Genomic DNA, 14456 nt, shown 5'->3' on the forward strand with positions numbered 1-14456 from the left:
CAATAGCTACTTAGTATTCCTGACTTTTATTTTTTTTAAGTCATTTAAATTTCCACTTAGAAAAGTGAAATAAACTAAATAGAGAATCATGTCTTTGTTTTAAATCTGCTTAACCCAACCAGTTGTTCTTGGACTACACCATAAAATGCTATGAGAGTTTCATGACTGGTGCTGACAGCTTTGAGGAGATGAATGCAGAGTTGCAGTCAAAGCTGAGTAAGTGTTATTCCTTGTGTGCTTGCTTTTGGTCATTTATTTAACTCTGCCTGTGGAGTTGTAACTTAGCTTACCATTACCCAATGTTTACATGAGCTACTCACTTTAAATTATTTGGATGCCTCCTGAGTTTTATCTTCATCGTTTCCTTAGTGAAGAGAAGTAATAGTTAAGCAAAAAGAATACTGGCATTGGAGTCAGACCTGAGCCATATCCCTGTCTATATGACCTTAACAAACTACTTGTTAACAAAGTTTTGCAAAATTAGATGGCCATGTATATAAAGTATCAAACAGTACCAGGAGCACAGAAGATAATCAGCAAATGTTATTCCTCTTGAAGAATAATATTTCTTTGATATTCTTGCTTTACTATTTGAGAAATTAAAGCACCAATTAGTCGGAAGACCTAAAGCCCCTTTCAAAATTTGTGACAGTTAATGGGCCCTTACATTTCCAAAGAAAGAAATTTTTTATTTTTCTGCTCGGCTATAATCAATCTAGTGACATTCAGTATTTACTGGCTAACTAGAGGGGGGTATTTTACATTTTCATTCCTTTTACTGAAATAGACTTGTATATAAAATGCCAGAGTGGTAGGTAAAATAGATAAATTTAAGATGTGTAAAGCTATTTATTCTTTCAAAGATAATAAAATCAATCAAAACAAGAGAAAATCGCCTTGCCACTATTAGCACAAAAGGTGAAAGCAATCCTTTATGGTCCCATGGGCTGTACCTTCCTGAAGAGTAAGCAAGATAATTCTAGCTTCCCCACATGAGAAAGGGAACAAGATGAATAATATTTTGTTTTAAAAGAGGACAGTTCATAGTGATCTAATACAGAAAGCATCTACAGAGAAAAACAAAACAAAGTAAGGAGGTACAGAGTATAACGGAGAAAAGGGAACAGTTTGCTGTTTGACAGAAAATAGGTTGTCCTTCACTGACAGTGTTTTGCCAGAGATCAGAAGGAAATGAAGGAGAAAGCAGTGGTGAAAGCCTGGGGAAGAATGTTCCAGGCAGTTTTGAGATCTTATAAAGTTTTGGATTTCGTCTCTTGTCTCCAGAGGATTTATTTAATGTAGATGCTTTCAAGCTGGAATCATTAGCAGCAAAAAACAAAGCACTGAATGAACAGATTGCAAGATTGGAACAAGAACGAGAAAAAGAACCGGTTAGTAAGCATGCTTATCTTTAATAGGCTTATACACTTATCTCTTTGGGACTCCTGGATCTCCTAATCAAATACCAGCTGCTTCTTTATCATAATTAAAAGATTAATTTTAAATAGATTAACAAAATAAACTTCTTAAAAGTTAAAATTTTTGTACATATGATAGAATTCCCAAGGAAAGCATGTTTGGTGTCTCTGAAGCTTTACATTCCCTTGTGATCAATCAGTTTTAGACTAATGATGTTCAGAATATGATGAAAGAGGCTTACCTATTTACATAAAACCAAAAAGATATTTTGAATGAGGTCCCCATGTTATACACCTCTAGGGAGCCCTATTTACAAGAGGCTCTGAGTTTTTTAGTTAGTGGAAAGGGTATGATAATAAATGGGTTTGTATAATATATTGTATCCTAAGGGCTTTCTAATATCCAGATATCTAATTTTATTTTGTGTGTTATATTACTGAAGCACCTAGACTGTTATGTAAAATATATGATTTTAAATTTCTGTGCTTTTTTATTCTGGCCCTTGACTTTTCCTATTCCAAACTTAATTCTTGAAAAGTACTTTTTCTTATTAGGTAATAACTGTAAAGTCCCCTTTTAGTTCTTTTAACTCCTTCTAAAAGTGAAAGGAAAATTCTAATTTACCTTTCTCTAAGATGAATTTAAATAATATCACTTTACTTTCAAGTAAAGTACGGAATTATTATTGATGAGAATAATTTAATGTTCTTTTCTTTTAAAGAATCGTCTAGAGTCATTGAGAAAACTGAAAGCCTCCTTACAAGCAGATGTTCAAAAATATCAAGCATACATGAGCAATTTGGAGTCTCATTCAGCCATTCTTGACCAGAAAGTGAATGGTCTTGATGAAGAAGTATCTAGAATAGGTAAGCACAACTAATGCTAACAGAGGTCATTCAGATTGGAATGGGGACCTATGTGGGATTTATCACATATAGAGACAGCTTTTCATCAATGTCTTTTTTCCTTTCATGTAAATAGCTGTTGCAAACTACCTAGTTTTCAGTGCCTTCTGTATTAGTTCTCTGAGGCTGCTATAACAAATCACTGTAAACAACAGAAATTTATTCACTTACAGTTTTCTAAAGGCTAGAAGTTATAAATCCAGCTAGGCCAACTTGCTTCAAAGACTGTTAGTGGGGGAGTTCATTCTTTGCCCCTTCCAGCTTTTGGTGTCAGATGGCATTCTTGTCCTTGTGGCCGTGTCACTTCAATCTCTGCCTCCACTTTCACTTTGTGTTCTCTGTATATCTGTCTCTCCTATCTGTTAATTTCTCTTTGCCTCTGTCTTTTAAGGACATTTATGATGGCATTTCAAGCCCACCGAGATAATCTGGGGTAGTCTCTTCTCAAAATACTAAACGTAATCACATCTGCAAATCCCCTTTTCCAAAAAAAAAGATGATGTTTGCAAATTCCAGGAATTAGGACTTCCTATCTTTGTGTGGCCATTATTCAACCTACTATACCTTCTAACATGTTTTCAGGCAACTGATGTTTTTGAAGCCAAGAAGGACCTAATTTAAGAACATATGCTGCCTAAATAAAATATACATTTTCTTTTCTACCTTGTAATTGATAAGCCAAATTCTTAAATCACTGCTGGCCTCAGGCTGCTATAGTTATCCTCCATCACTACCTACTAAAATACTCAGCAGCTTAAGCTGACTAAAATTACAATGAAAAGATGCAAGTACTACAATTTTTATGAAGCAAAAGGCAAACTAAAGAAAGTTTGTTTATAGCCTATGTGTTCCTAATCTTGTTTTCATAAACTCATAGATCTTAATCATAAAACTCTGAAAATACTGTGGTACATAAATTGATCAATACTCTCTGATGCCAGGAGAGCAAAGGAAGTTACCTACAAATCACAGGGCATGGGACAGCAGTTACAAAATAAATAGCTATGTGGACCTACTGTATACTATTTTCCCAAGTCTTTGCCTACTTCGATTTATTCTTTTTGGATTTTACAGGCTGTATCTGTCCCACATAGGAGTTGTGTAGATTGTCCTTAAGATATTTGATTTAACTTTTAGTTTATGGGATATTGATTATCTGTCAAGGATGATAATTATCTAGGTTGTTGGCTGAATTGGTTTTTGTCCAGATAACTCCGACTATATATATTAGATTTGCTCTAAACCAACTCTTTAGATAGTTTACATTTGGCCCCTAATGTTTGTTCACCATAATGACAAGGAACCATAGACTAATTTCTTATAGCAATGTTTGTCATGCAAATAAATTGGCACTTTATAATAATAATAAATCCGTGTTTTTATTGGTATTTAATCAAGAGAATTTTTATACTTCTATTTTTATGTGAGAATTTTTTTCCGTCAATTACAAACTCAGTAAGAAATACTTCAGCAATAACTTGCCACTCCAGAATGATTTAGTTTGAGATAAAAATTTGACAACTGTTAACTTAAAATATTTTTATTCTGAGTATTTTAACTCTATTGATTATTTAAAGCCTTCATAGCTAAAAGTGTATGACACATATCTAAACTGTACAGAAACTATGCGTTGCAGATTTTTTACGCAGATTCCTGTATAAAGTTTTACTTAGCCCAATCATTAATTTATTTTGAGCTCAGGTGCAGAGCTTTCCAACAAAAGTGCTACAGAGAGCTGACAGTAAAGCTGAGATCATGACGCTCTCAGCCCTCAGGATGATTTTTCTTGGCTTCTTTGGTCATGAGCATCCTCATCCATTTATCCTACCTTGCTTAAAAATGCTGTCATATTCTTTATAAGCTATAAGTCACAGAGGTTAAAAAACACTATTCTATATAACCCCAAATATTTTAAATATGATAACTTCTCCTTTGCATGAACATTTGCTGTTTGCACGTTCCATATTCTCTTGATACAATGTAGTTATTCTTTATTACAAATTTTGGTAAATAGACAAAGCAAGAGCCTAACTACTATAGTTACTATAGTTACTTAATTTCTGATGAAACCACTGAAATGTCAATGAAATAAAAATAAACATGTATTTTAATATAAATATTTTTGGACTTTTTGGCTTATTGCAGAGAATCATGTAGGAGTATAAAAAGCATTTGAGTTGAACATTGAGTTGTTCACTTAAAAGAATTGTTACACTTAAAAATGGTAACTCAAAAAGCATTTGAGTTACCATTTTTAAGTGTAACAATTCTTAATTGTAATTATTATGTGTGAGATCTTTTTTTTTTTTTTTCATGTAGCACTTTCTGAAAACCATAGCCAGTAGGGAAATAAGGTTCACATAAAACAATTGTATCATCTTTCAAGAATGTTATTAACAAAGTGGGATCATATAGCATTAATCCAAAAGAGAAAAACATACATGTGTATAACTTGGAAATTTAAACACCTTAATCAACTCTACTTAATTTCTTTGTGAGAATTGAAGGAACTTAACAAATTTGTTTTTTTCAATACAGAACTAGAATGTGAAACAATGAAACAGGAGAATACTCGACTACAGAATATTGTTGATAACCAGAAGTACTCAGTTGCAGACATTGAGAGAATAAATCATGAAAGAAATGAATTGCAGCAGACCATTAATAAATTAACCAAGGACTTGGAGGATGAACAACAGCAATTATGGAATGAGGAGCTAAAATATGCCAGAGGCAAAGAGACGGTATGTCATACCACTTCCAGAGTGGCAGTTCACCAGAGCTGACCTTTGTAAAGGTCTACCCCAATTAAGAATTGAGTGTGTAGAATAAATTGGCTAAAGAGGTAAAAAAAAATTTTAGCATGAACATTTTACTAAAACACATTCATTGTTTTATGTCAATTCAGTAACACCCCAATTTCTCTCAGTCAAATTTAAGGTAGCTCTTTTTTTCAAACAATGAACCAAGAAACAAAAAAGTCTTTTAGGCTATGAAAATAATTTTCATATATCTCATGCCTTTGATTCTAGAAGAGGATGTGAATTACCTCTTCTTCATTTACCTATTTTCTACTCAAACATTTACTTAACATCAGCTATGTACCACATACCATGCTGGGCATAGAGGAAATAAAGATAAAAAAGAAATACATTCTCCCCTCAAGATACCCAATCTAGTCGATAGTTTTCTATCATGAGTTCGGACCTCAAACAGGGTACTAAGGAAGCATATAATATACCTAACCCAGATTTAGTGTTTAAAGTGTGGGGAGATGGATAAGGTGATTTTTAGAAAAGCTTCTTTGAAGAGATAACACCTGAACTGAATTGGGAAATATACAGAAAAATTAGCATAGCAAGGATAGAGGAGTCAACCAACAAAAGAGTATATGGGAATGCTCAGAGAGAAAACAGCATAATGCACTCTGGGATCATAAGCATTTCATATGATTGGTGCTTAATAGCAAAGGATGAGGGCACAGGTGAGACTCAAAGAGATAAGTATAGACCAGACAGTGAAGATCTTTTTCATGTTTAGAAGTGTGGACTTTATCCAAAAAGCTCTAAGAAGCCCTTAAAATTTTTAAACATATATGAAATGATCACATTTCAGAAAGATCACAGTTTTGGTAATGTGAAAAATGGATTGGAAGGGAGCAAAACACTCAGATAAGGATTGTGGCAGTCATGTGCTAAGAAGAGGCAAGCTGAATTTGGCTAATGCTACTGGAGATTCAGAGAAATAGGTGGATTCTGGCTACTTAGGAGACAAAGTGGAAAAGACCTAATGATAGAAGCGGGAACAGTTCTGATATAAGGCTTGGGTGATTGAGTAGCAGTAGTGCCACTCACTCAGCAATAAAAGAGGAGAAGTTGCCAATCAAGAATGGGGATGGTCTACTGGACCTGTTGTGCCCACTGGGCATCCAACTGAAAGTATCTAATAGGCTATTATTATATAGGTCTCAGCATAAACTATCTGGCTTTGCAATATAGATTTGGTGAAAATCAGTATGCAGTATATTGTGATTGAAGCCAAAGGGTAGAAGAATTCACCAAGGAAGAATACACAGGAAAATAAAACTCTGGGAACACCATCTTTGAGGGGATAAAGGTCTTTTAAGACAGGCCTAAAAGGAAACTAAGGACTCACCAGAAAGGTCAAGAGAATAGAAGCTGAGAGAGAAAAGATTCATGAAGCAATCAGCATTGCCACATGCAATAAAAGGATTCAAAAGTTTCTATCAAATTTAGTAATAGCAGGCACTCATGACCTCCATCAAAACCAAATTATTTGACTTCATTTTAATTGTATAGGTAGTACATTATTGTTTCAGCCAACATTGTTGAGAAAGTAGGCTTACTATGTGAATTTCTAGATAAAATCTGTCCTTATTATTGGCAATCTTTTATAAATGTTCTATACTTCTGCCTTACTTAGCTATACACTATTTACGCCTTTAAATGTAGTTTTCAGTGTACATGAACTTTTTCTTAACAATTTAGCATAATCATGGACATGACACCAGTGTATTCTAAAACAATATAAGTTAACAGGTTGTCTAGGGACATTTTTCCTATCATAGCCATCTTTTTCTGCTACATAAACTATTTTCATTCCTAATAAAAGTTATATAGGTCAAGACCTTTTTTAAGAAAAGGAAAAGAAAGCATGTCTTTAAAAAGGAGTTTTTTTAGTAGAGAAAAACAGACTAGAGAGTTTCAGAATTGAATTTTTATTTGAAGTTTTTCACACTAATATTTTCAGTTATACTATTTATTGGTAGATGTAGGTTAGGTCTGAAATTTTAACATCACTGAGGAAAATTTAGTATTTTAGTCTAAAGTAATTTTTTGTTTCTTTGTTTTGTTTTTTTAATCCTATTACTTGCAGCACCTTCCTTAATACAGTATTTCTTATATTTATCACCATTGTTAAAATGAAAAAAGTAGTTCAAACAAAGCAGTTGTTTTTGCCCAGGGGGCAATACTGCTTTTTCATCCTGGTCACATTATAAAGTACATTGTAAACATAATGCAAATAGTTTCTTAATCAGATTTACTTTTGTGTTATTAAAAATCTGTATTTTACAAACCTACATATGTAATTCTTAATATGGACTAGACAGTATGAGAAATAAGCATTACCTCCTTTTTTGTCCGTATTTCACTATACTTTTGCTTTGCTTTAACCATCTATACCCCCTCATCTTCCTTACTCTCTAAATAATCTCTGTTCTCGTGTGTTAAAGGAGAAAAGTATACATTTATAAGAAATAGCTTGGGGTGCTGATCCATAAAGTTTTTGAACCTAGAATTTGGTAAACCTTTGTTTTAGCCCTGAATTTACCACCACATGCCTGTCACCTCAGTGTGTTATCCAACTTCATAGCCTCAGTTTCCTTATTTATAAGATGAAGTATGGTTAGACTAGATTGGCGAATCTGAAATGAGTTCCTTCAACAGTTATTAATAAGTATATTTTATCTTTTAAGCACTATGTGGAAAAGGGGAAGTTAGAAATCTCTGGACTAAATGAACTCTGAGCTTAACTAGCTAAAACTAGCTGTACTAAAAAGAATGCTGTTTTTGATTTGGAGGACTAGGCTAGAAAATAAGATTATCTAGGAATTAGGTAAGCAATGTCCTAATGAGAAATCAGAGTAGGGCCACGGACAGTGAGAAGTAAGCCCTTGCATAGAAGGTAAGAGAGATATTAAAGAATGATGGCAGAATGCAAACGTTCAACATAACATGAATTTCATCCATCATCTGCTGGACTAATTTTTATTCCACATGCCACCTCTAACTGATGGTAGCCTTCTGGAGCTCTTTTGAGATAGACATTGAGTGTGCATCTAGACTCATCAAGAAAGAGTATGATCAGTTGGTTGTGGGAAGGAGAAAGTAGAGACACATGTGCCACATATTTGTTCTTTCTACAGTTAGGCATGATAAAGTACATGGTTTGTGAAGGCTGTTTTCATTAGATAAATAAAATGGTAGTAAAGAACAGAAGAAACTACTCCTAGTACCATTTTAGTATTAGGACAAAACAGACCTACATACCTTGGTAGTCCCTAGAAAGCTATGTAACCAATTATAGTAATTGAAATGACTTTCTGATTCATTAATGAGAAATCTTATATTTAATAAATTGAATTTTTTGAGAGCTGATAAATTTTTAGAAATAGCAAATTATTTAAGCAAGTTCCAATGGGTGCTTTTGCCATTGCATTTTTGCACTCAAAGTATTTATTTTTATGGATTGGTAACAGCAGTTAGAAACTATGCATTAAATGGAGGAAGCAGTATGAAAATAAATTGCCAAGACTCTGCAAATTTATTTATTAATCAAATATTAAGTATCCGCTATATGCCAAGTACTGTTCTAGGGACTGGGGATACAGCTGCTTTAATGAAGCTTACATTCAAGTAGTGATGATGAAAAAATAAATAATATATGTCACAGAAATGAAAATCCTTAACAAAATTTGCCAATATATTATCTTTGGTTTTCAGTAGTTTGACTACGATGTACCTAGGTTTGGTTTGCTTTGCTTCGTGTTTTTTCTTGATGTTCGCTGCACTTCTTGGTTCTATAAGTTTTGTTTTGTTTTTTTTTCAAGGAGGGGAGTGAATTTTCATTAATACCTAAATATGGACTCTTCTTCCAAACTATTTATCAGATAAAGAGAAGAACAGTAGTATACTGTTTAATAATTATAGTCTTAGAATTATCCTACAAATTTAGTATGAATAAAATCTTTGTATTTTAATTTTTGTGTAAAATTGCAGAAATGCCTGTTGAAAACCATATGGAATGGTGCAGATTGTTTTTAACACTGCTTTTTGTGTTTTATTCTTACAGATTGAAACACAATTAACAGAGTATCACAAGTTGGCTAGAAAATTAAAACTTATTCCTAAGGGTGCTGAGAATTCCAAAGGTTATGACTTTGAAATTAAGTTTAATCCTGAAGCTGGTGCCAACTGCCTTGTCAAATACAGAGCTCAAGTTTATGTAAGTAATTATGAGTACTTCAAAAAGTTTTTAAATGATATGAATGATGGCCGATTCAAAGTTTAAAAATTTAGCATGTCTATAACTCAGGACTAAATAAAAATAAAAACGAAACCTTTTATCTTCCTTCTTGGTAGTAGAAATCCTTCTCTCTATCATATCTTACTCTTGGAATTATAATACCTTTTCTCCTCTCTACTTACTTTATCTATTCAACTATCCAATTAAAAAAAATGATTTGATATAAAATAGACACCAAGATTATAAAAGTAAAAATGACCTGACCCTTGCTCTCAAGTTGCTACTAATCCACTCAAGGGAAAAAGATATAAATAAATATTTGTACTTTATTAGAAGTCTTTATAAAGTATGGTAACAAGATCAATTCATCCCAGAATGAAAAGAAAACTCTCCATGGAAATGGCGAACCTGGAACAAAATCTTAAAAAACTTATGGGGATGGTCTATGGAAAAGAGTTTTCAGGCAAAAGGACACACATGAAAACATGAAATATAATAGAGTGTTACATGACTCCAAAAATCAATGATGAAAAATCTGCACCTGATTTTTAAGTATGTCCAAGAATTTGGGGAAGAAAATTTTTTAACTGCTCTACTGCAACTTCTCGGTTATTCACAAATTTTAGTATTTTAATGGCCTCCAAAAATGTTCGTTTCTAAAATACTTAATTTTTGAATATGAAAGTGTTATTTAAATTCAAAACCTATGTATTTTTCCCTAGAGAATTATTTTTCCTTCAATAAATTATTTAGTATATAACATATTCCATATCAGCTAGGTGCTAGAAATAAAATACCCAGAAAGATACAGTCCCTACATTCCTAGATATTACAGTTTATTGGTAGATAGACTTTGATTAAAACAAGCTAGACTCATTTTCAATAGAAAAAACATGCATCAAGTAAACATTTAGTCTTTAACTGAATTGTTTCTCAAACAATAGCTAGGAAAGGTAGGTAGACAGGCAGAGTTTACTTACTGCTATTTTGAGTAGTTTGACATGACTAGTGCAAGAAAGTAATTACTTAAATAACTGTAGGAAAGATTACCCATTGCAAAAAGAATACATATGCTCAGACAAGAACGAAAAAATTTTATTGATCTCTGGAAATAGTTTTACATAATAATAAAACAATAAAAATAGAAATAGCATCAAGAAGGTGCCACTCCAACTGCTATATGTAGTATTTGAAGAAAAGTTCTTAGATTAAAGAGGCCATTGCATCTTTAGAAATAAAGCAGCCAGAATTAAAACCAATAACTTTAAAAGACCTACTGAAAACATGGTAATGTACAGGTTTTCTTTTGGAGTGATGAAATGTGATGGTTATACAACATTGTGAATTACTAAACGCCACTGGATTGTATACTTTAATTTTATGTTACATTTATTTTAACTTCATTATTTCTTTATTTTAATGCATAAGCTTTACCTCTATAAAAAATAATAATAATAATGGAAACAATGAAGAACTGTGTTAAAATAAAATTAATAGAATAGACTATAAACATAAGAATTTCAAGCAGGTAAAAACTTCCAAGTAGGTGAACATGTGGAGATGCAGGGAGAGTTGCAAAGCGAAGAGAGCATGAAAGCTTCGCACCCCTTCCCAATTACCTTGCCCTGTATATCTCCTCCATCTGTCTATTCCTGTCTACTCTCCGCAGTAGTAAATTGAGCTCTTCTTCATTTCAATTGCAACCTCAAAGTCCTCCATTGTATGGCTTATTCAACCAGTTCTTGTTGATGGACATTTGGCATGTTCAAGTCTTTTGTTATTATAATAGAGTTAGAATAAATAGCAAAAAAGAAAACAAAAGACAAGCAGATAATTTGAAGACTAATCCATTGAAAGGATTAAGAGAAATGATTCATCTAGAGAATATAGCATAAAAACAAATCCTACTTATAAATTGTTTCCAAGATTCCATTAAATTAAGTGTACTTATAAAATGGTAAATAATAACAGCGAATTTCAAGAATAGGTAAGCAAATCGAGAATTTCACATGTATTCAAAACCAAAAGTAAGTTATATTCTATAGTTATAGAAATTACATTAAAATTAGTTTTATATTATTATTGATGTGTTTATTTAAAAATTCATGGATTCACTGTTTTTCTCCAAAAGTATTTTCTTCTATCACAATGTGTAGATGCCTCATGAGAGAAATTTTATAATTAACGTATGTCATATATAACCCACATTCCTATGTATTTTATAGGTACCACTCAAGGAACTCTTAAACCAAACTGAAGAAGAAAGTAATAAAGCTCTAAATAAGAAAATGGGATTAGATGATACTTTAGAACAAGTAAGTAACAAAACATAGTCATTAAAAGCAAAAATAAGATATTTATAAACTTAAAATTAAATATGATTTGTGGTTTCTGATTGTTAAGGAATGAAATTTTAATATGAAAAGAGATTAATATGAAAATATTAATATGATTTAATATGAAAATATTTCTAAATCAGGGGTATACTCTTGATTTAGAAATATTTTCATATTAAATTATATTAATATTAATACCCTTGATTTAGAAATATTTTCATATTAAATCATATTAATATTTTCATATTAATATTTAAAGTAATTTTTTAAGTAACTTAAACATATCATTGATAGTAAAAGGATATGTAACTGAGTAAATTTCCCTTTGCTTTTAATGGAGAATTGCCTCCTTAAACTTGAGATAATTTAATAATATCCCTTTTTATACTAAGATATGAAGTGGCTACCTTAAAGTAGGTATGTATTATTTATAGTTAGAGGCTAACTAGCTATGATAGGTTAAGAAAATTTTTTTTACCTAATTTTTCATTGTGGGCCGTGGAATTCAGGGGAACTCAAATTTAAATGCCTGTAAAAGTTTGTTTCCAAAAGTCATTTTCAAAACGAAATGGACAAAATAATTGGAGAACGATCAGAATTTAAAAATATGCTATAAAAGCCTAAATAGGGAGGACTTTCAAGAAAAGAGTGAGCTCAACTAAACTTACTGTGCTAATCATCTCACAATATATTATGTATCAAATAATTGTTATACACCCTAAACCAATACAATGTTATATGTTAATTATATCTCAGTAAAACCGGAGACAAAAAGGAGTGATCAATAATGTTATATGCTTCAGAGACTAAAAACAAACTATTTTTTCAATTTGACAATCTGTTTAATCAAGTTAAGATGGCATTAAGGTAAAATAGCAATTTGAAATAGTAAAGTTTAAACAGAAATTAATAAATTAGAATAACAACTAATCAATCTGAAAACAACTTAAAATAATCACCAAAAACATTCAAGGAAAATACAAATGAGAAATAGATATACTATAAAGATGGAGGGAATTTATTTGAATTATGAAGTAATACAGTGTAAACAAAAATCTTTACTTAACAACTTCATTTATAAGGCTAGTATATGTAACCCTCATATTACAACCTGATAAAGACATCACAAAAGTAGAAAATTAAACCAGTCACAGCTCTGAAAATAAATGTAAAGTTTAAATATTAACTGAAATTTATTCAGCAGGTATTTTGAGAACCTGATATGTGTCTGGTGTTATTGTAATAGATGTTGTGAACTCTATGTCAAGTGGGAAGAAGGGCATGAAAACAATTACTTTTACTGTAAAATTTTTCGTAGTGTAAATACAGCATGCTGTGGATTCTCATAATACACCTAAGATAAGCACAAGTTTCTTTTGAAGGAAGTGGTAGCTGAGCTGAGTTGTAAATAACAAGTAGGCGTTGGCCAGTGGATTACACAGGATACACACACACCCATACCCACACACACCCACCACTGAGGGCCCAAAGACCGAAGAGCATAGCAAGTTAATGAATTACCTTGAGTATCAGTAGGATAAGGGAGAAGCCTGAAGTAACAAGAATCGAATTTTGAAGGGGTTTATCAGTTCTTGCTTACTGGTTGAATTTTTATTCTATAGGCAGTAGGGACCATCGAAGATTTTTAAGTCAGGAAATAACACCTGTGTGTTTTAGTAAGCCCATAATGTTGCCGTTTTGGAGAAGAGAGACACAATTTAAGAGACCTAATAATATTCTGAGTGATAACTGGTAAGGACTCAAACTAAGGCTATTGTAGTGAGGATGGAGAAAAGAGATTTAAAGATCAAAACAGCATAATATCATGGTCTATTTGGATGTAACGTTTAAGAAAGAGAAATCAAGAATGTTCAAGTGTCCAGTTTTAGTATAACAGTGTTAAAGAAAAGTTATTCATGATACTTGTTAAAGATGATAAGGCAGACTTTATTCAATGGGGGATATAAGAATGGGTTTTTGTAGTAGGCAACAGAGATTGGACTCAACTCCAAATACAACAAAGAAATGGAATTGATAGCCAAGGAGCAGGGTGGGGTTCAGTGGATAGAAAATTACTGAGAGGAAACAGCAGGGTTAAGGGGAGATTCTAGCGAAACCAACCTAGCAGAGTTCTTACTGAAGGCAAGAACATTACCTGGGGATTTGAGTAAGGGGTGAAAGGGGCGCAGGTGGAGGATGAGGAACCTGATCACATATCGAAGATGAGGGATTCTGGTTGAAATGACTTAGCTGGATTCTTGCTTTGAATATCCAATAGGCAGTTGGAGTTTGGAAATATATAGCTAGATAGATATTTCCTAGTATGCAGGTAATTAAAGCCAGGAGATCTCCCAAGAATGAGAATGAGAGAAAGCTCTCCCAAGTGAGCAAATAAGAATACAGCCAAGATCAGAATCCTGGAAAAACATCCACATCCAAGATAAAATGAACACAGAAAGAAATTTACAAGGGAGAATTTGTAGGACCTCCCAAAACTTAAAGAAAAAAGACTTAGTAATTACTTAAGAAGTAAAATATCTTTAGACTGGAAGCAAAGCTTATAGCTTCAGTAACCCTAGTATTTAAAATAATTGGAAAGGCAGGTGGTATAGAAAAAGTCCTTGGAGTTAGAACATCTAGTTTTGACTTCAGGGAACATGCTAGTTGCATGATCCTAAGTAAATAGCATTCTCTCCAGCCTACTCTTCTCACTTACAAAATAGGAAAGAAATGTCCCTTACAAGGGACT

At 32.5% G+C, this 14456-nt stretch overlaps 1 protein-coding gene across 2 annotated transcripts in view; it reads left to right on the plus strand.

Moving 5' to 3' along the window:
* The window catches only part of NDC80 (NDC80 kinetochore complex component), a 35158-nt gene that overhangs the window by 12367 nt on the left and 8335 nt on the right, over positions 1-14456 (plus strand). For both annotated transcript variants that reach the window (XM_039845088.1, XM_039845099.1), the window contains exons 8-13: positions 123-216; positions 1285-1391; positions 2141-2285; positions 4863-5068; positions 9198-9350; positions 11597-11686. In XM_039845088.1, coding sequence (XP_039701022.1) covers positions 123-216; positions 1285-1391; positions 2141-2285; positions 4863-5068; positions 9198-9350; positions 11597-11686 — 795 coding nt within the window. The remainder of the gene's footprint in view (positions 1-122; positions 217-1284; positions 1392-2140; positions 2286-4862; positions 5069-9197; positions 9351-11596; positions 11687-14456) is intronic.

The sequence above is a fragment of the Pteropus medius genome, unplaced genomic scaffold, assembly GCF_902729225.1.
Source record: "Pteropus medius unplaced genomic scaffold, Ma_sr-lr_union100, whole genome shotgun sequence".
NCBI lineage: Eukaryota > Metazoa > Chordata > Mammalia > Chiroptera > Pteropodidae > Pteropus > Pteropus medius.